The sequence below is a fragment of the Coffea arabica genome, chromosome 9e, assembly GCF_036785885.1.
Source record: "Coffea arabica cultivar ET-39 chromosome 9e, Coffea Arabica ET-39 HiFi, whole genome shotgun sequence".
NCBI classification, from domain to species: Eukaryota; Viridiplantae; Streptophyta; class Magnoliopsida; order Gentianales; family Rubiaceae; genus Coffea; species Coffea arabica.
The window spans coordinates 39,882,320-39,904,894 of record NC_092327.1 but is presented as its reverse complement, the minus strand read 5'-3'; the positions used below and the strand labels follow the sequence as shown (position 1 = coordinate 39,904,894).

Sequence of the window (22,575 nt, the reverse complement as noted above, 5' to 3'; positions counted from 1 at the left end):
CATGTTCACTGAAGCCTCCAAAAAAGAGTTGATGTCACTCGGGTCTAAACTCCCAAATACCACATGTTTAGAATATGCAAAATCATCTGCATGTTCTGTTTCTCTAACATATGGAAAAACCTCCTGAATCCTATCTACATTTAATTTCGCCCTATATCTTCACAGAGGTAGCATATGACTGACAATATGTTGTAAGAGCAGGAGCCTGATTACTATTATTTTTTTATGTCTAGTTGTAAACATCCTGCCAACAAAAGTATATGAGAACTATTTGGTGCAAGGTACAAAAATAACTCAGCTTGCCATTGAAATTCATCTGGGAGTCATATTGTTGCTAATGAACTGTATCCAGTAATATTTTACTCCTAGCCTGTTGGTTCCTAAAGAGTATTTAGTGTATGCCAGTTGTCCAGATTGCTATTACTAGTGTCTTCTCAATGTTCAACCTCTAATTCTAGACACAGGATGTGAGAAAATAAAAAATACTTGAAATTGTAGTCCATTGATATGTAAAAACACTTTCATATCATGATAAAACAAGCCATATTAGGTCTTAAACGGGATGCCTGGAATACAAGCATGATACAAGCGGATTACTAGTATTGTTTCAGTTACTAACACTGTAGGAAATAAAAATAAGGAAACAAGGTGTAAACATGGACGAAACAAAAGCTAATTAGCAACCACTGAGATGCTCTTCATGTACATGTCCATACATATCACAATTGTCTGGTGCACCTACTCCTCATACCTCCATTTCTTCAGAATTGAAACTTTTTCAAGATGCTTTTGTGGCCCTAATGGATATAATGAACCATCAGAAAGGAAATTGATGTTGAACCTTTATGTATTAAAATATGGTAAAAACGGTGTAACTCTAATGAGCAAGGAAAGTTAACGAAAGGTAATTACAGGTATAGGGAAATACATACCTCCTAGATGAGTTCATATTTCTAATCTTGTCATCCACCTTGGTAGAAATTGAACTCTTATCTTTCCTCGTTGCTTCTCTCTTTGTTCTCTTATACTCCATTTCTAGGGCTTTTGCCAAAGTCTCAATCTTTTTATTAAGCATCTGTAAATGAACAAATTTGTGATGCTGGATTCAGACTGAATAAAAACCAAAAACAGTAAAGAGAGCATGCGTGCGCAAATACCAATCATACAAATCCTAAGAATTGTTAATGTTCACCTTGATATCCTCATCTTTAGTATTCAGATTACTGTCTTTTGCCTCACAAAACTTCCTCAAAATTAGGACCTCTTTCTGAAGCCGGTCATATAGAAACCCTGAAACAGTATCAGTATTTTCAGTGTTGGCCCTAGCCGTACCTTTTGCTTCCTGATTGTCACCAAATTTGCTTTTTATGTTCCCTGATCCTGGGATTTCAGTGTTGTCACACATAACAACATCCATTGCAGAATTTTCTTTTCCATCCTTGTTCTCCTTTTCACTGCTGTCCATGACTTTCTTTCTAGTAGCCCACAAACCTTTTATTAGTGGATTTTCTGAAGCATATATCTTTTTTATACCACTGGACTTCACTTTTTCTGCAAAATCAGTTTTCATCTTCTCCACAGATGACATGTCAGGACTTCTAACTGTGGTAGCTCTTGGTTGTGATTTGGATCTCTTCTTCAATCCAGCATTACTTGAAAGGATCCCAAAGAAGTTATTGGTTTTTTCAGATTTTAAGGATCCGCTATATGTGTTTGGATCGATGGGGATACTGGATGCATACTTCAAGCCATCTTCCAATGTCTTTAACCTGAGCTTCAGTTTATCCTGGATCATAAATGAAATGCAATCAAATATTTCTGATTTAATAGGTTAAGTGAGTAAAATATTAGTGGACATGATCATTTAGACCTTCAATTGAGCTTCTGCCTTAGCTGTTTTCTCTGATATAGCCAACTTGTCTCTCAGACGTTGCATCTCTGCCTGCAAGACAAGGATGTAATAAAAAAATTGCAAAATGAAGTTGTTCTCTTCATCTGCAAGGGGTTAAACCACGAAAAGCAGATTATGTAATCATAACAGGGATACCTGCAGCAATCTTCTCTCTTCTAGCCATTGCTTGACAGGCATAACTTTGTCATTCTCGTCCTTCCACTCATTAGCCACCACACTTGCTACTCGGTTTGCTGAAACCTTGATTCTTGCTAGTTCCCTTTCCAGTGTCCTCTTCTCCTCCTACATGATTGTGCAGAATTATCACCAGTTATTATAAACTTTATTGACAGTTCTCAGCTTGACAGGCTGAAAGGCATCCCCATCCGGAAAAATTAAAAAAATGGTGATCTACTTGTAATTCAGAAATTTGCCGTCGGTAGTCTCGAATTGTGTTGGCAGCTTCTCCAGCGGCAAGAATTGCCTCCTCAAGCTCCTTAATGGTTTGGCTGAGCTTTTCAACTTCTGAAACTTTTTGACGGTTTGTTTTGTCTAGTATTTTGTTTTCTTCCTGCATAGAGATAGTTGAATATCACATAAATTTATAACTTCCATTCAGGCATTAGCATTTATGGTATCAAATTTTAGTCGGTGCGTGCCTGGCAGATCTCTATCTGTCTCCTGAGCTCAAAGTTCTGATTTTGAACCTCTTCTACAATGAGTGCCCTTTCTAAAGCACTCTTCAGTATCCTCTCCGCCTCAAGCAAAGCTGCTTCTTTTGACTTGTTCAGTCTTTCTATAGCCCTCTTATCCTCCTGCAGTGCTGCAATCTAGAAAGACCAAGATGCATGTAAATTATACAAAAAGACACCTTACAGTTCGTAGGCTCCAGCCTGTGCTTCTCCAGAAAGTAAAAGAAATCCCATATTTTGGTCACGTTTCCTTTTCAGGGAAATTCCCATCTATCGTGTACCTCATTTTTATACATCTTAATATCTGCTTCAAGAGGAGCAATGATGGACTCCATAGGAACAAAATCATCATCCTTTTGATCTGCATAGACTCTTCTAAGTGTTGCTTCAGCAGCATATTGAGCAGCCAATGCTTCTTTCTTCTCATAATTGAGTTTCTTGATGTCAAGGTTCTGAAATTACCACCAAGTAACATATTACTACAAAATGAAGTTTTAGCTGCCTAGGGACACAGAAAGACAAGATTTCACCTTTTGCTCAAGAAGGCTTTCAGTTGCCGTAAGCTTGTTCTTCAATCTGTTCACCTCACTTTCAAGCTGGGAAGATGATAGAAGCGCAAAGTTAAATGTATTCATGACTAGTGTACAAAGCAGTTACAGAATTCTCACTAATCTACGACCCAGACTGTTTACTTTGTCATTAAAATCTTTCCCTAATAGAATCTGTATAGGCACCCGCAGGGCATATTCATGACTGTTTAGTGTTAGGTAAGAACTCAAGTACTGATTATTGCCCCCGCTATTTTTTGAAATTACTTCTCTAAGGTCTATTTAGATATAGGTTCTCAATTGTAATTGTGTTACCTCCTCTATGGCTTTATCCTTCAATACTTCTGTTGCTCTCAGTGCCTTGATTTCACTTTGAGCTTCCCCCAGCTCTCGATCCTTTTCTGCAATTTTTGAACGACACTATTGACATCCTGATGGTAATATATTGCTAATGGCAATTTTGACAAAGTAAAAAACTCGAACTAAAATACAAATCAAGATATTGAAAGCTGCATAATACTACTGATACTGAAAGCCGGTGAATTGATGTTATCCCCAAGGACCCCAAACTACCCATAGTCAGAGATCCTTTTGCATTGATACAGGCTCAAACTGGCCAGTGTCTCTTACAAGACCAGTGTCATTGAACTGGATATTTCCAAGGGTGCTTCTTTAATAAAATTATGGAAGGGGAATTAATAATATGATGGAGGCGTAGAGAAGGGAGGAAAGTCCCTAAAACAAACACGATGCATTTAAGCAAATAGCCACAAAATTTGTTGTTGAGCTTTGCATATTAGCTTCTGCAGCAAGCACTGGAGGAAAATTCTTTGCTAGCCTTTTTCAAGTGCTATTTAGATGGCATGGTCCAAACATCTGGTACCGTACAATCTAACCTACGTGACAGGTAATCGAAATTTACTCAAATGAGAGACCCATGGGGCACAATCAGACGTCAATCCTCAGTTCTGTAATTACCTAACAGATTTCTCCCGAGAGATAAGCTGAAGTAATCATGACTACAAAGACCCATAGAGCTTACAAAGAAAGGCAGCAACTCGTTCGTACGGTAGGCAATTTGAAAAGGGAAAGCAAAACTCAGGTGGGAGCTTACAATTACATGTGTGTGTAATTAATTATACAAGTTAAAGGTCTCTGTCAAGAAACGTTTAGCTGAAATGATCAACAATGGGCCCGGAATCATGTTGTAGCCAGACAGGTTGGATTGAACGAAGGAATGTAACAACTTTGACAACTACTCATTAGTTTTTAACTTTGTTTTAGGTCATGATTAATCTATCATCACCATATATAGACGCCTTTCTTTGCTGTTTGCTCTCTAAGTTTGGTGTTTCAGTCACAGCCACAAGAGCAGAGCTAAGCATGCTACGTAGACGTCTCTTGAGTCTTGAAAAATAAAACATGGCAAGGGCGGCAAATACTAGTAGTAGTAAGACCAAAACATATAAGAACTTAAAAAGTTGTTTCCGGGGACTATTGAATTCTGGGATTTCAAAGTCTTGAAAATTCACAGATCCCAGAGATTAGTTGTAAAAGGATTTTAAGGAATTCAGAAATTTATGGTTTTTTTTTTAAATATTAAATGTGTGCGTTAAGAAGTTGCGGTGAGATAACCCCCAAAAAAAAAAACAAAAATTGCGATGAGATGGACAAGGCAAAAATTGCCAACCATATGTATTAAATTACCCAATAACCCCCACCGAACCTTAAAAAAAAAAAAGTGGAAACAAAAAACCCAAGAGAGAATGAGGAGCAGAAGAATATGAAAAAACCAACTTGACAAACTAATGATCCGTTGCATTGCACCCAAGAGCCAATATTTTGTCAAGTTTTAGCAAACAAGTCGCAAAGCTAAGATACATTGCGAGGTGGAGAAGTCCTCAATACACAGAAGATATGGGGGAAGAGAGGAGGGGTTAATTCTCAAACCTTTGAGTTGGTTTTGCAATCTATTGAGCTCCAAGACCAGAGGGTCCGGATGAGCAAGACAAAGTTGATGATCATCTCCTCCAACTTCTTCCATGCCCGGCATTTTTCTTCAAGTTTGCCTCTTGAGCAGAGCGTTGATATGCAGAAGAAGCTAAGACTTGCGTAGCTGGACGAGCAGGAGAAAGAAAACGAAGCAATAATAACGCTGAAATGGGCAGAGGGCTTAAGGAAAGCTGTATCCTTGTGTGCCATTATATACTGGTAATGAGTGCCAGTGCTAAAAGTCCATACTGGCTTAACGAATTGACCGCAGAGGGAGGAATGTACATGGGATACGGGACTTCCCCTCGGTTTGAAGCATACTCCAAAATAACTAATCAACATGATAAAGAAATCGAAGCCGGCCAAGCCGGCTACGGTTAGCCAGCACCCCCTCCTTCTCCTTTCCCTCTCACTCATTCTTGACAGTAACCATTGCAATTAATGTTATCATCATTTAACGCATAATTATTGTTTATTTGCTATAATACCAATAACATATCTGTGTTGCTATAATACCTATTTCCTTATAATCCTAAATGTAAGCATAGTAAGTAAATCATAAATGATAAAACAAAAAAATTTTCTAGTTTAGAACTGCCACAATCGAAACGTTCATCCTAAAAGTAAGTGTTCCATGTCCTTCAACCTAAGCTAAAAATAAAAGGGTTTTTTTTTTTCACCCTCTGTCTCCCTCTCTCTTTAACTGATTGCTACTCCTAAGAGTTAGGAAAATTCTCCTACTGTGTTCTTTTCATAAGAATAGAAACAAATACAAAAGAAATGACGTGTTTCTTGGCTTTCAACTCAAGAACAAAAAATTACACTAATAAGCAACAAAAGATGGTAGGTGGGCTAAGAAGTGTACTTGTTTGCAAGTGCATTAATTGGATCATTTGAACTTTGAAGTGAAAAATGCAAGAAGAGTTTGAAATTTTTTTTTTTTTTTATTTGATTTGGCTAAAAGCATTCTGTAGCATGCTCGAGAGCATGGTCATTCAATTCCCAAGCGTAATTAGCAACTAAGATAAGATGGAGAGAGAGCGAGAGAGAGATTATTGAGGCATGGTGTTTTTGGTCATGACATGATTTGCAAATGTTGATAGAAAGCTCTTTCTTGGGGGGATCCTTTAATTGCTTAAGCGTTAAATGCTCCCGCGGACTTAGTGGGAAGGCCATGCTTCAAACAGGACGAGATTGAAGTTTGGAAATTTATCAATGTAATTAGAAAGGGATCAAAATGATGAAGTGGCTTGAAAGTCCAAATTGATCATATTCAAAAGAAGATTATCAAGGAAAGATCTTTGCTTGAAAGCATGCGTCATGATGCATGATCATGATCGGCTGTAACAGAACTTTGTTGAAGCTGCAGCCTGCTCAAGCAAACTCGCCAATATGGCTCTTTTCATCATCGTAAATACACATAAAACTAGTGTGGTTTTTTTTTAAAAAAAAAAAAAAAAAAAACCTTTTTTGGGTGAGGCGACGAAATGAAGACTCCATAGTCGTACACCTAACCTACTCGATCGGCTCATTAGCCCTTAAAAAAGGAAAAATAGAGAGGAGAGAAGACAATGTGACATGAATGTTCAAAGGAACTTTTGATTAACAGATCAGATTTTTCACTAATTAATGTTGTCCCTTAATGAAGTTCCTTCCCACTGACCAAATTTCCGAAAATGACTTGAACACTGAAGCGTTGAAATTTGTGAGAGATATTTCTCCTGGGTGTGTGTTCCTCATTTGTTTGAGTAGGTAAAAATTTTGATGGCACATAGGATTTTGTTGATCTTTTACCTAATAATTTTCTCAATGATTTCATGAAGGTGGCGCTTTCATCAAGAGTACCATCTTGAAACCAATCTCCAGAGCACAAAGTAGGAGTTGGCGCGTGCGATTGTAAAGAAAAACTACAATCAAAATCAATGGCTGGGGACTGGGGTTGGACCATAGCTCTTATTTGTTCAAAATTCAGCAGAAAAGAAATGATTTGAACTTCATTACTTCAGTGGATTAATTGCTAAAGAATTGTGTTATCCTTAACAGTCATGAAAAATCATCATTTTTGTGTTCACCTGTCCCCTTGCAAACCACACCACACCTACTACTAGCCGCCGTGAGTGGGATTGTTAGTAAGCTCGAATTTTCCAAATGCAAATAAGTACCTTTTTTTTATTTTTTTTTTCTTCTAATAGTTATATGAAGTTTGGTAACCTCACTGAATTTTCAATTCATTCTCTCTTTCACTTTTTCTTGTTATTTTATAATCATCTAATTTCTCTCCAGTAGTTGTTCGGTAACAAGTTCATTAGCTATAGGAATGTGTTTTATATATGTTGTTCATTGAAGTACATATTTCAATTGATTTGTAAATGGTCTGTTGTTTCAAAAAAAAAAAAAAAAAAAGAGTTATATATACACAATAGTTATATAAAAAATAAAAATTTAATTAAACTGTGAATAGGAGGATGTTTGAATTCCGTTAACCTATATCTCTAATATAATTTAATCAATTTTACCACTACTTTATTCAATTTCCTTTTCCTTTTCAAATTTGACAATTTGGTCATGCATACAATTTCATTGTGATGTGTGGTATTGTATTAAGTGCAAGCAAACAAAAATATCTCAGTTACAAGTATCTCTTTTCAATAGTATCCACTAGGAGATGATAATGATATATAGCAAACATCTCAAGTGCCTTCTTTTGTTTTTTTTTTTTGTGAAACAATCGATTGGCCATATTAATTAGTTGATTTTGGTACTTGTTTAAATTTTCGTAGGCGATCATGTTTATAATAGTAAGTATTGAATTATGAATTGAGATAGGATTTGGCCTTTGTCTTAAATTTTTTGTGATTTGGTGAAGTGAGTAAAGAGTGACTTGGAAATTAAATAAAGAATATTGCAAGATTAAGTACGGCGCTTTGATTGAAATTTAAGTAACAGAAAGGGGTCTTAGATCGATGACAAAGAGTTTTCAAAATCAAAGTGGGTGTTTGAGCCAATTTTTGAGACCTCAAATTTTATTGGGGAATTATTTATTTATTATTATAGTTTCTAAACACAATCAGAATTTAAACTTGCGCTTGCAAAATTGTGATCCGTATTCAAAAATTTCTTTCTCGACCGTCCTAAATTATGGAGTACTAGAAAGAAGAACTTCACTTTCATCGAGATCACTTAAAATTAAAGAAAGATAAATATTATTAATGTGAAAAAATCTTAATGACTTGAATTTCAAGAAACACGCCCTGCTCCTCTAATTAATCAACTAAGAAGGTCCTTAAAAGTCCAGCAGCATGTGTGTGTGTGGGCTTAATTAAAAACAAACTAGTAAAAAAAAAAAATCTAGAAAGCAAATTACTCACTAACATTTACCAATGGGTGTTAATTCACACTTCACAGAGGATATTTTTGTTAGTTGACTTCTTCCAGGGCAAAAGTAAAGATAATCTCAAGTGTCCATCCGGCTACCACGCCCAAGGTTGGTGGTAGAAGGCATCCAAAAAGAGAAAAATAAAATAAAAATTACTACTTGGTTCAAGATATAAAAAAACCAAGTCAAGGGCTATTGTTTGTATTTTCCATTTCTTTACATTCTTATTTTTATTCAAGAATAAAACTGGCACCTGAATAAAACCGGCACCTTCAGAAGTCAGGAGGGACCGGACCATGCCTTGGATTCGGATTGCGTCCGACTTATACGGCCTAGGGAATTCTACCCAAAGAAAAGGGGATTGCATTGTACCCACGGTTGGGGTTTGGTTAGAACTGTGCTACGCACAGCCAATGCCCGTTTTAAAGTGTTTAAGGGTAACAAAATTTGAAAGATTGTTTATGAATTAAGTGTTATGCATAAATTATATTATAAAGAGCATCTTAATGTATTGCTGGTTAATAAAAGGAAAAAATTCATTGTAATACAAAAGCAAGTACTAAAACATAATAAACTAAAATAAAATAGATAGGAAAAGTGTATATTATGTTTGGTGGCAATTCCAGTTGATTTATGCTAAATAAAATAAGTAAAGTGACAGGCAAAGCAAAAATCTTGAGTACTGGAAGTAATGCTGCAAAAGAAAATCACAAAACATGCAAAAAAAAAAGAGTATATATATGTTACTACAGCAAGATATAAATGCATAGATTTGTTGAAGTAAAAAGTAAGAAAAATTATATTACTAAACATGAGAAAACAAGAAATTAAGTGAAGGAAGCTTTTTCTCTGAAATGTGAAAACGAGAAGGAAATAAAACAGGAACGAAATGAAGCACAATAAATGTTGGTAGTGTATGTGAGGGTGTGTACTATACTATTTAAGTTTAATTTGTTAATAATAATTTCATCTAAAAAGATAGTCTATGAAAGCTAAACTAAACTAGTACTTTGTCTATACTCTAATAATGCAATAAGTTTGAAAAAAAAAACACTTTTCTCTCCAAATTAGAACTCATAATAAATAAGTTTTGTTGAATAATTTAATAATCTGATAGCATAGAAAATAAGAAAAAAAAATGCAAATCTAACGGTCACCATGAAAACAACAAAAAAGACATTTTAATGAAATATAATAGAAATACACAAAAAATTTTATCATTTAGACGTTAATGCATTCGTTTGATTAAGAAAGGAAAAAAAATTAATTGTAATAAAAAATACATATTAAGGTATAAATGAATTAAAATAGAATTGATAACAAAATGACATTAGTTTTTAATAATCTTTTTCGTTACATTAACAAAATAACAAAATGTCAAAGAATATAACAATTTGAAAAAATCCATGCAATTCGACAATTTTTAACAAATGCAACTTAATTTGTCAAATATAACTTTAAATGATAATTCATAATGAAATAAATATAAATATAAATTCAAATAATAATGATGATAATAACATTGTAATCCGATTAAAACTTAAATTAACTTGTCAAATATAAGTTGAAATGATCATGTAAATAATACTTCAATTGAATTATATCTCTCCAAAATCTAAAGTTTGAAAAGTCTATTAAAAATATTTAAAAATTATAAACCGTAGGCAGAGGACCTTATTCCCCTAGTCAATCTTATAAAGCAATGCCAAGCAACTCATAAACCAATTTCAACTTGTCTAAGTTGAGAAGGCAAGCAACTAATAAACCAATTTGCTGGATAAAGCACAGTTCCGTGCCTTCACAGGATTGCTTTCCGTTGGCAAATTTACCTTTTTGCCCTTACCCCGCGACGTGCCGCACTTTTACTGTCTTTGACTCTTCGGATTCATCAACCTAGAGGCTAGAGCTAGGACCAGGGTCAAGGCACCCAAGGCCCAGGACCCCCTCAAACCCATGCATGATCGTTCCTTCAAAATTTCAAATCCATTTTTTTTTCTTTCTTTCTTTTATAAATGTCTTGAAGATTTGCTGCCTTTTTAAAAAATTCTCACAGAACATTTTTTGTAGGCAATCTCATTCTCTGGTTTGTGTTACTCTACTCGTGCATGTTACGATCCATCTGAAGAGTACAGCGCCAAGGCCAACGTTGTGATGGAACGCTTCCCAAGCTGACTGATCCATATGATGAAGACTACGACCTCACATTCTCATATTTGCAGAACCTGTAAAAAGGTGCCACAACCAAACTAGTACTACTTCCTACTGAAATGAAGTAGTTCATTTAGGATTTAGCAGCCACGAGTTCTTAGGGAGAACTGATAATATGCAATGCAAGGGGAAACTAATACTCGAAGTCACATTTGGCTACTGTAAGATGATCAGCTAAAGGGTTTTAAGTGGACAAGGGTAATTGTGTACTTGTGTGAAATAACTATACAACAAGAAAGGCATAAGAAAGGAAAAAAAGCCGAAGTTTAGGTTTGTGCTAACCTAACTGCATAAGAAAGGCATAATTGATCACTGCTCAACAATGAATCCCTGCGCCTGCCCCCCTTTTTTCGTATCCGTTTCTTTCCTTAAATGCTTCGACTGAAAATCAACCAGAAAAGAGATTTCAAACAGCACTAAGCAAGGGACAATGGAAATCTCTGTCAAACTTCTGCATTACAAGTATCATTTTGCTGCCGTCCTCATCTCCTCACTCATTATTGCAATCTTTGTTATCATGGCCCCTCATTTTCTGTCAATCTTCTCCTACTTCTGGCCGCTTTTGCTCTCCACCTCTATATTGTTGGGGATAATCATTGTCTTCGGTCAATCTGCCCCTGATTTCTACGGCAATGGAAATGGCGAAGGCTTCCTAGACTATGTTGCCGGGAGGCCAGAAGAGCTGGAGCATTTTTAAGGCTGGTACGTCGGTTGCAAGCATGGTGATTCTACTATTCAACTGTAAAGTCTGTAATGGACTTGAACTCATTGTCAGGTCCCCTTGTATTCGACAGGAGCATGCATCATATTAGGAATGTGATTCAATGCAACCAGATTGTTCCGAACCTTTACACATATGCTGAACCTGTAAATTGAAGGTAATAACTTAATAAAATATCGAATGGGTTCCTAATTCTAACTTGAATTTGGATTGGACACGATGTATGAGGAGAGAACAGGATGAATGTGGATAAAAGGCATCCGCATAATCCCTAAATATAGGTGATGTGGCTGCCAAAAAGCGGCATATAGCAAGAGCTACCTTTTACATCATGAAGGGGAAAGAAAATAAGATGAAATGAGTGTGAAATCCGATCACAGAAATTAAGCACAACACCAAGAGAAATATAGAAAACAATAATCTGCAAAGGACCTTATTAGTTGATATAAGAATTTCTCCGATTACACATTCAACAAGAGAACAACAAAGAACAATGAAAAAGCTCAACATATTTCTAGTGTTCAGCCAATAACAAATGATACCCTTCAGCTTTGGATGTCAGACGAAGTTGTAAGTAGGAGGTCAGATTTTGTCAATGTTCCTGATTGGTCGATGTCTAAGTTTTTAAACTGCTGCATCACCGGTGCAATATCTTCATCGCTTATTTTCCCCATCTCTTTAAGTTTGTACAGTATAAACTCTGATGCACTGGATGAAAATTCGAGGCATATGAATTACTATTCAAGTGAATCTAAAATAAAACTGGAGATAAAAAAAAAAAGACGTACACAAGTGCTCTGCAGGATCAAAACTACGTTTAATGAGCTTAATTACCTGACTGTGCTATCTTGATCAAGATCTGCAGCCTCGAGATCTGTTATCGTTAACTTCCTTGTTAGAACCCACTTTACTAATGATCTTCGCCTACGCTCAGTATACAATTCTGCAAGGCAGTAAAAGACCTGTGCCAAGCAAAGAGTGCTTATCAATATCCAAAAAGAAGCAAAGAGTCGCCCAGCTCTTGTTGAAAAGCTCTTGTCTCCATATCCCAACGTAGTGATAGTGGCACAAACGCAGTATAAGGCATCGAACAAACTCAAATCCTCGACTTCATACAAGAAGATGGTACCAAGAATTATAAGTAGAAGAAGAAGGCTCAGAGCAACAACAAACTTGTATTCAGTTTTGTAGGCTTCAACTTGTTTGAGGATTTCAGACTTGCCAAGTTTCTCCTGCAAGTGTGTCGCTTTAACCAATAGGATTTCCTGTTTTTCCAAGATAGAGTCCGCAGCTTTACTTAAAACAAGGCCAACCAGTGTCATGCCAGCAAACACAAGTATGCAAGCGAGGAGCTTAGACAAATTGCTGTTAGGAACAAGGTCTCCGTATCCAACGGTAGTCATTGTGACAATACAGAAGTAGATTGCGTCGAGAATCTCATTCGTTTTCTTACCGGTTATCTGATTCCTGACGACAGAAAAGCAGAGAACTCCCAAACTGATATAGGCCACCAAAAAAATGACTACTTGTTTATAATTAAGTTTATTTTGAGAAAGAGATTCAGGGTGCTGATCCAATATTCCGTAATCATTCTGCTCATGGAGAAGCATGTCCTTTGGAAGTGCATGGTTAGAGCTGCTTGGCCGCCTTCTCTTCATAGTGTTCTTTTCATTGTGCAGAGAATCCAGAGACCTTGGAAGCAGTGGATCTTCAGAGCAACCATCCTCCATCACAGCTCAAGCAGAGAGGTTCCTGTGGTTAATAATCCTGTACCATTTTAACTTTTGAGTGAGTTTGAACCAGTAACATCCTCCTTGGTGCGTACAAATGTTCATTCAAATCTGTAATCTACATAGCAGAGGATATCTCTATACATGTAGTGATATGACAACTACAGCAAGATGTAGAACTTCATTGGAGATGGAAAAAAGAGCACAAAGTTATCAAGATAAAGATGTCCGATTGATTCCAATTACCATATATGCAATCAAAAAAGAAAACCTCTCTTATTCCATAGATCGTCCTTGAAATAGAACTATGGGGGTCAAATGAAAACTAAAACTCGATCCACGTTAGCGTCTTTATTCACCTTCAAGAAAATTTATATTTTATCATCACCGGTAAGACTGACCATGCAATCAAGCGCCATGGAGTGGTGCTGAATGATTCTAGTCAAACCATGCATGGCATGCTGGTGGAATACCAAATTAATTCCAGATACATATAAGTCTGGAAATCCCACAGGGTCTTGTTTCTGTTTTTGCTGTATGATTGAGTATTTACAAGGATGTCACAGTTCTAGCGAGCACATTATGTCAAATCAGACAAGTAAGTTTGCATGTAGCATATTGCATTATTTGATCGATCAACAACTATGAGAAAAACTGAATTCAACAATATGCATATGTCGAAGCATTCTATAATACTAGGTCACGTACAAATTCACATCCCCATGTGCACGGGTGCAGTAAAAGCAATAAGAGAGAGAGAGAGAGAGAGCCAGGGGATTAGGCCTGGTGCCGCATTGCCCCAGAACAACAGCGGAAAAAAACCGCCGCCACCAATTTTCGCATCATATAACAAGAATAAAGAAAGAAGAGGATGTGCAAAGGATAAAGGAGATGTTTAACCATACCTTAATAGAATGCGTAATTGGTGCGTTGCATTATGTGGAATACGTCTGCTTGTCATGAGTTAGATTAAGAAAAGATACCGATGTTGGACCATGACCATCAGCACTGAGCTCTGAATCCTCGTACTAATTTTAATTGGTGTGGTGCAGCGTCCAAATTACAGAATCCATCGAGTTATGAGACCCACAATGGTTGGTTTCCCTTGTTATCATATCCCATTTTGGAAAGCCAATGAAAAAGCCTGTTGAGGCCAATGTTTTTAAATCCGGACCGAAAAGCGAATCGAAAAACCTTTCCATTCACGGTTCGATTGATTCAATCGATTTGAATATTTAATAATATTTTTATTCATTTTAGTATTAAGAATTTTGAATAAAAATAAAATATTTATTTTAGAAAATAAATACTTAATAAAAACTAGTTAAACCTCCCGATTTTTACCAGTTCAATCGGTTCTTCACTGATTTTGATCAGCTCAATTAATTCTTTGATTTTTTAATTGAACCGAATCAGAGGCATGGTTGGTTTGCAATTCAATCGGTCAAACCGCACGACCCAATCCGATTTTCAAAACATTGGTCGAGGCAGCTTGCTTCTCAGCCTTGCATGGCTCAAGGCAATTACGAACAATGACATGTAACAAAGGGTGCAACTCAATACTGCTGTCTCTAGGCCACAGGGCCGACCAATAAATAAGAACTAATACTGCTAGCTAACTAACAAGAAGTCATTGGACCATTTCAAATTGGTGCAAGTGCAACACTAGTAGGTCGGAAAATAGGTGCATTTCTTTTTTTTTTTTTTTGGTTATAACAGTAGCTAACTCATTTTTTTTTTTTTTTTTTGGTTTTCACCAATTATAAGATGTCCTCCTATTTATTTGAGACACGCTTGCTTGACAGTTGACACCAGAAGTGTACGCTTATTCAATGACCTCATGAAGTTACAAATGTAAGCTAGACCTTGTAGGCAAAATTTATAACTAGTAGTAGTAGGTTTTGCTCTTTTTAAGTTTATCGCAAGGAAGGGGCAATTTCTATCGTAAACTTCTTCTTTTTTTTCGGTTGGGATTGTCTTCATTGTAATCCGAAGTAATACACACTTCGCTAAATAATAATAAAAAAAAAAAATATAAGCTGCATTCTTCAAAGGAATGAAAGGTTGATTATTTATAATTTACAGAAGATTAGGGTTTATTTTTTTTTTTAAAAAAAAATACTACTACACGCACAGAACCAATTCTCCATCATATAGCCCAGAAGATTAATAACACAAAAATATCTGTTTGGATCCATCAATTTTTCAAAAAATTATAAAATTTTTTAAAAATTACTCTAAAAAGTAGTTTAAATTTTTTTTTAATGTTTAAAAAATATTTTAAAATATATTTTAAAAACTCTACTACTTTTAAATATTTCAAAATATATTCTAAAAATATCTCAAATTTTACTCTAAAAAATAAAAACTCTGTTACAATAAAATTTTTTAAAAACACCTCAACAAATAGCGGATGCAAACGGAGCTAATTCTAAACTTGTCTAGCCCGGCGTGCTTGGCCCATCGCTTCAGGCATCCTCCCAAGTCTCGACCATTTTGCATTTGCCCAACGTATGTTCAGACTCAGCTGTCAGTCCATATCGGGATTCTTTACCCAGGCGAACTCTCCAGCACTCAAAAAGGGATCTTTCTTGCTCGCTGTTGCTGACGACTACAGCCAGCGTCACACGTCAAGGAAGAAGAGAAGGAAGATACTGAAGATTTCTACTAAAGGGCCAACTCATAATGTTTTACTAATTCTTTACAGGTGAGTTTGAGCGCAATTTCGAACTAAATTCACTACTTTACTGGTTTACTTCCAGTATTCCCTTTTCCCTCTCTGCATATCATTCTTCTGTTGATTGTCTATGCAATTTGATTTCACGGTCTTGATAGCTTATTGTTCGGACAAAAGTGTACCATTCTTGGTCAGTTGCAATTTCTTCAGTTTAAAATTCAATCTTTATGCGCGTAATTTTATCTAGAATCTATGTATAAGGGCAAGAGGAAAAGGAAGGGAAAAAAAAAAGAATCCCTCACTGGTTGCTCCTTATGCAGTGGGGTAGGTACAATGCAAAAATTTGAGGACTTTTCAAGGAGTTATGTAGATTTATAAGCTAAAACATCAATTGGGTTTGGTGGAAAATGGTGTCAATACCATCTAAAAACATATGGATGAGGAGGCAGCAATGTCCTTGTGGGGATTGGAAATGTTTTCTTGCATACGAAGGAGAGGCTGAGGATACTATTATTTCGCCCGAAAGTGCAGTTAAAAATGTTGATTTCGGGTCGTCCGAAGCTATGGTTGCCCCTTATGTGGGAATGGTATTCAAGAACGACAATGACGCTTTCGATTATTATGGTAATTTTGCAAGAAAGAGTGGATTTTCGATTAGAAAAGAACGCTCGAGATTGAGCCAACAACTTGGTGTTTACAAGAGAGACTTTGTTTGTTATCGTGCTGGGTTTGCACCTGCGAGAAAGAAACCCACTGGGGAGCATCAGAGGGATAGGAAGTCTGCCCGGTGCGGGTGTGATGCAAAGATGTACTTGTCAAAGGAAGTGGTAGATGGTGTTTCTCAATGGTTTGTTGTGCAATTCAGCAATGTGCACAATCATGAGCTCCTGGAAGATGATCAAGTGCGTCTCCTTCCAGCTTATCGTAAAATTCATGAGGCAGATCAGGAGCGCATTCTGTTGCTGTCAAAAGCTGGTTTTCCAATACATCGCATTGTCAAGGTGCTTGAACTGGAAAAGGGAATTCAAGGTGGACAACTGCCATTTCTAGAAAGGGATGTCAGAAATTTTGTTCAAAATCGCAAGAAACTCGTTCAAGAGACTGATGCTTTATTGAATGAGAAAAGAGAAAATGACACAATGGATCTTCTCGAGGCCTGCAGGGTGACTAAAGAGTCTGATGCATACTTCGTCTATGATGTCACTGTAGATGAAAATGACAAGGTGGAGAACATTGCTTGGTCATATGGAGACTCAATTCATGCCTACAACATGTTTGGTGATGTAGTTTATTTTGACACGACATATCGTTCAATGACTTATGGTATGCTTTTTGGAGCATGGCTAGGGATCAACAACCATGGAAAAATTATTTTCTTTGGTTGTGCTTTATTGCAGGATGAGACACCTCGTTCATTTGCTTGGGCTTTACAGGTGTACCATCAAATCACTCGAGACATTGTACTGTCTTGGATTTTTTTTTTTTGTTTTTTTGTCCCTCTTTCATGTATTGACTTAGTTATTCATGTAGGCTTTTTGTCGTTTTGTGAAAGGAAGATATCCACAGACAATTATCACTGATATTGACCTCGGACTGAGAGATGCTATAAGAAGTGAATTACCAAATACCAGGCACATTATTTCTATATGGAACATCCTACCAAAAGTGTTCAGTTGGTTCTCTCTTTTACTTGGACCAAGATATTCAGAACTCAAGTCTGAGCTTGAAGTATTATATCACGTTGAGAGCACAGAAGAGTTTGAGTATCAGTGGAGTCAAATGGTTTCTCGGTTTGGACTTAACTCAGATAGGCACATTTCTTTGATCTTTTCCCTCAGGCTGTTTTGGGCATTGTCTTACATAAGAGGTTGTTTTCTTGCACAAATGGCATCTATATCATACTCGAAGTCTGTAGACACATTTTTTAAAGGAATTTTCAGTGCTCAGACTTGTTTGCGTAGCTTCTTTGAGCAGGTAGTATGCTTACAGTTTTATTGTATAATTATTACATTAGTAATTGCTATGTTTTAATTGCGTGGTTTAGATTCCTGAATACAGCCATAACATCCTTTTTCAGGTAGGAATCTTATCAAATTACAAAGCTCAGGCAGCACATGAGGACTTGCAGTATATGCAACTTCGGACATGCTTACCTCTTGAACAGCACGCACGAAATATACTTACCCCATTTGCGTTTAATGCTTTACAGCAAGAATTGATCTTATCTATGCAATATGCTGCTTCTGAAATGGCTAATGGATCATATCTTGTACGTCATTTTAAAAAGATGGATGGGGAATACCTTGTTATATGGATTCCAGAAGATGAACAAATTCACTGTTCGTGCAAGGAATTTGAGTCTTCAGGAATCTTGTGTAGGCATGCTCTTCGAGTACTTGTGGTGAAAAACTATTTTGAGCTTCCTGACAAGTACTGTTTGAGTCGATGGCGACAAGGAAACTCATTAGTTTCTTATGGTGAGCATGGTAATCAAATTGGAATTGATAAATGGTTTCAGGAATTCAATTGTCTTACAGAAACATTATTTTCTGAAGCATCACTAGCAAAAGAGCGTTCTGATTATGTGCGTAAGGAAATTACAAAAGAACTCACAAGACTCATTAATGAAGTAAGAGATATGCCATGTAATTGAAGGGCTATTGTAACTTCAACACTCTTGACCAATTAACGGATTGTACTAGAATCTGCTTAAGTAGATGCACCTACTTAACAAGCTCTTTGTTTCCAAAACTGGGATATAAGGACATCTAAGTGATTTTACAATCAGAAGGTTATGGAGGGTGTGAAATTTTGGAGATGAAGATTACAGCTTGATAGTTTGGCATGGCAGCTTCTCTAATGACTAAGGGATTACTACGTTAGCATTAGCATCCGCTGTCCCTGATCAATGGAAGAAAAGCCAAACAAAATCTTCTCTGATTTTGTTCTCCCTTGAGTTGGAAGTGTTTATGATCTGTTGTACGATAGAAAAGGTATTGCAGTCACAGGGTCTAACTACTTATTCCTGCCTACTTACATATATTATAGACTCATGTAAATCCACTGTAAGTAGATCATTTACTCATAGGTTTGGAAAGTCAAATTCTAAACCACTTTTGAGCTATTTATTTATTTTTTTGAAAGAAATTTGTCATGAAGAATGACTTTCAGATGACTGACTTTTGGATATGTTCTTTTTATCAAGAGAAATGCTAAAAAAAGTTCCTTGGACTAGGTAAGATGCTAGAGAAGTAAGTTTTGCATAGATGTAAAAGTTTCTGTATGTGCTATGGTTCTTAATGCTAGATGACTTACTGCAGTTAGACATAAAATTTCATTCCGATTATGCCGCTCATTTCTCTTCTGTACAGCGTGGATGCATTAGTTGAACCCATGGTCATGTTTTATGACTAAATGAATCTTATATGTTGGTATCATGATGATTTTAAGTTTTCATAGTTGCTAGAAGTTGTAGACAGATGATGTTTCGAGTAACAGAACATCTAATGACCCAATATTTGTGAATAACGGACTATCAAGATTGCTTTTTGTTGAACTTCACTGGTGAGGTAGATGTTAATCTGCATTACAATTTGATTATTTCAACCAAGTCTTCTCACTCTTTCTTTATCTATAAATTTCCTTGTAGGTTATTTCTTCCTTTTTTCATTAGCTTATCTTTATCTTATGAAGAAGAGAAATCCTTCATGGGAGTCTGCAGTTTAATCACTGAATGGTTTTCACATAGCTGATATGACCCATTGTTATGGGTTAATTCTGTGTTTTGATCGGGAGGGGAGAAGAAAATCCTTTCAAACATATAGTGAGGGGGAAAATAACCAGCCAGAGGTGAATGGTTTGTGAATGAATTTTGGGAAAGTTTTTTAGGCAAATTCTGATGGTTCAAATAATGCCATCTTTAGGAATTTCTGTGCCTGTACATGTACCCTTTCTAATATATCCTGATAGTCACTGTAAGTGGCATCTTTCTTGTTTTCATTTCGTTATTTCCCATGGAATTGTCTTCATTCTGTCTTTGATAATATGGTTAAATAGTCAGATGTCCTTAATGTTGAATTTGTGAAGCGGAGTATGTCATCTTGAAGAGCCAGGAAATGGAAGCTAATACTTTGCTATGACAAAGTTTATGGATTTTTCTCCCATGTCAAACTAAGCAACTCTGAATTACTTCCTTGTTCTTTTTAAGCTGGTATGATAATAAAGTTTTCCCACTTAGCTATCTCGTGGTACTGCCTGGTGGCCAGTTGGTGTAGTGCCCCCCAATGCACAAATATTCTGACCTGTTTATCTTTTTGTGTCTCTGACAGTAGAGAGGGATGGCCTATTTGATGACATGCAAAACAGAAAATCGACCTAGTCCCTTTTCTTTCTTGTGCCTATTTTTCAATTCATTCATCCGGATGTTACAAGTTTTCTTTTTCATCAAACAGACTTGCAACTTGGAGCGGTAACTTGCATTAGCGTGTTGCTGATGAAAGAAACAGAAGATGTGGTAGTTAAAAACTGTATTTGAGTTATCAACCGCATAATGTATAGTTTCAGATCACTGCTGTTGGCATGTCCACCAAGAAGAGAATGTTCATTAATCCTAATTGTGTGTCAGATTATAGTGTGATTAATGTTTCTCAATGTGGTATTGTACTAGCTCATATGCTGTCAATCTGGGGTTTCTATCCTCGACCCCTGGAAGGATACTCCACCAACTGCTGGGCAGCATAATTCACTATCATATCTGGAAAAGGTGAAAAGAAAAAGAGAGTAAGAAATAAACCATTGCGGCCCTTAGTTGTCCCAAAATCACATGTTTTGCATGGATGCCTTGTTTATCTTGGTAAAAATCCACCTATTCGTGTTGTTTGTCGTTAGGCATTATGGCTGAGCCTAGTTGCCTTGTTCATAGTGTCAAATTCAATCTGTGTTGAACATGGCTGAGGATGCGTTCTTGTTCATGGTGCTTCTGATTAAGAATATTGAATTGTGTGGCACGACATCTGCCTTTGTGTTGGTTTTCTTATGTATAATTGGAGTGTCACAGCTTGGAGGATTAGCAAAACTATGATTGTCATTGTTCTCTTCTAACAGTTGCAGTTTCACGTGCCTTGCAATAACTGCCTTGGTCTCTGCAAGGATCAGGGGCGCCAAAAGCTTCTTGTTTTGTTCTCTTGCTGCGTTGGTGAACACGAGGGATCGTGTGCCTATCTACTTGCTTCATTTTGAACCCTTTAAGGCTGAGCTGTGACATAAGAATAATAATATGTTATCCGCTTCCATTATCACGCATTCACAATCTCCGTTCTGTGGATTGACTTCAAGTTTTAGGGAAGGCAGAACGTTTGCTGTACGATTGGCAATTATGGCATTCCACTGTGTTCGTCTTCACCTGATGACAGATAGGAACTGGGGTCTTGAGTTCTCATTATTCATCATTACCTTCCGCCCGACACCGAGGCCCTTCTGGAGGTGTCCTCCAATAACTGCAGTCGTTGCATGTTAGGTGGGTTTGTTTGGATTGAGGATTATTTGTCAAAATTTATTTGCTTACATCATTATTACAATTTTCAATCTACCTTTTTACATTCCCAATTACCTTTTTATCTCACATACATCACATCACAAAAAGTGCTACAGTAAAAATATCTCAAATAATTTATAATCCAAACAGAGCTCCAGGGTTTATCTCGTTCCCTCTACTTCGTGTGGTTCGAGGGACCCTCTAATGGATTCTCTGTGGAGCAAACAAAAGGGCAACAAGATTATCGAAAAGGAAAGCCACCCCATTGTGGACCGCATAAATCTGTAGCCAGGATATGAGCTTCATCGTCTGAGACTACTGCGTAGTTTTACAGGACAAGGAGAGCTAACAACTGTCATGAGATTTCCATTAAATATCATCGGTTTTGGGTTTCATTCTTTAACAGCGCAAGTACCGTGCCATGATGCATGTTGTATAGAACGAGTGAGATTCATACCTCGACGTTAGTTTCTATGTACAATTTTATTTTTTTTTTAAGGTTTTATATCCCGATTGTACCTTAAAATGTTCCAAAAATATCAGCACTAGAGTGTTGCAGTTGAACCACTCACAAGTGGAATAGAAAATCTTCACAGAAAGTAGCACAGGAAGTAGAATAGAAAATCCTTTACACAGTTGAACCGTAGTTTAGAAGCATATACTATGGAAGTCGGTAACCGTGAAAGATTTTTCGTCATTAGCTCAATCACCAAATTGATTAATTTATCACTACAAGTTTTAGGTTGACGTTCTTGTTTTGCCGGCATGCAATTGTCCAACCACGTGTATGGCTTTGCCGAAATGTTGGCTGCACTAATTTAATCTAATTGTCTCTGGTAAATGGTCGTATGTAAGCGTCTAAGTCAACAGACGACGATAAGATACGCTACGGGAGTTTGACAAGTGTGATTACCAAAAATATTAGGTGTTGTAGTTTGTCAACCTTTTCATTATACGTTTGGGGATAATTAGCTGCTTTTAATCTTGAATGATCAGTTACTAGCGTCTAGCGTAGAGGAGGATGGCATTATAAAGATCAGACAAAACCCATCAGGAGCCTTTTACCTCCCGTCAAAGGCTAAAGCATTAAGCCAAAGCTCCCATTAACTGTCAAAAAGTACATCAGATGGAACGCATTATGGGGTGCCAGCTACCGTACATACAAGATGCTGCTTATGATTGTAATGCTCGTTTCTTTGCCTGACCG

General features: G+C 36.7%; 3 protein-coding genes across 6 annotated transcripts; 1 reads left to right on the top strand and 2 right to left on the bottom strand.

Moving 5' to 3' along the window:
* Positions 1 to 508: 508 nt before the first annotated feature.
* On the bottom strand, positions 509 to 5,482 carry LOC113710298 (microtubule-associated protein 70-5-like). The gene is made up of 11 exons (XM_027233224.2): positions 5,082 to 5,482; positions 3,447 to 3,532; positions 3,114 to 3,179; positions 2,865 to 3,035; positions 2,551 to 2,721; positions 2,307 to 2,462; positions 2,048 to 2,194; positions 1,871 to 1,942; positions 1,193 to 1,786; positions 933 to 1,075; positions 509 to 797 (listed from the first exon to the last, which is right to left on the bottom strand). Exons 1-11 carry the CDS (start codon positions 5,182 to 5,184, stop codon positions 779 to 781), a joined length of 1,728 nt encoding a protein of 575 aa, XP_027089025.1. The 5' UTR covers positions 5,185 to 5,482; the 3' UTR covers positions 509 to 778.
* Positions 5,483 to 11,956: 6,474 nt separating this feature from the next.
* LOC113710596 (two-pore potassium channel 1-like) lies at positions 11,957 to 13,218 on the bottom strand. Its single transcript, XM_027233698.2, has 2 exons — positions 12,263 to 13,218; positions 11,957 to 12,136 (listed from the first exon to the last, which is right to left on the bottom strand). Exons 1-2 carry the CDS (start codon positions 13,156 to 13,158, stop codon positions 11,974 to 11,976), a joined length of 1,059 nt encoding a protein of 352 aa, XP_027089499.1. The 5' UTR covers positions 13,159 to 13,218; the 3' UTR covers positions 11,957 to 11,973.
* A 2,350-nt stretch (positions 13,219 to 15,568) lies between these two features.
* Positions 15,569 to 21,826, top strand: LOC113710681 (putative protein FAR1-RELATED SEQUENCE 10). 4 transcript variants are annotated; one of them, XR_011821422.1, is made up of 5 exons: positions 15,569 to 15,865; positions 16,156 to 17,268; positions 17,366 to 17,809; positions 17,913 to 18,828; positions 20,939 to 21,826. XR_011821422.1 is itself a non-coding variant. In XM_027233803.2 (4 exons), exons 2-4 carry the CDS (start codon positions 16,243 to 16,245, stop codon positions 18,486 to 18,488), a joined length of 2,046 nt encoding a protein of 681 aa, XP_027089604.1. In that variant the 5' UTR covers positions 15,569 to 15,865; positions 16,156 to 16,242; the 3' UTR covers positions 18,489 to 19,069. The 4 variants fall into 4 exon arrangements, 1 of the variants encoding a protein (XP_027089604.1); XR_003452934.2 differs by lacking the exon at positions 20,939 to 21,826 and adding an exon at positions 20,287 to 20,728; XR_003452933.2 differs by lacking the exon at positions 20,939 to 21,826 and adding an exon at positions 19,485 to 20,656.
* Positions 21,827 to 22,575: the final 749 nt, after the last annotated feature.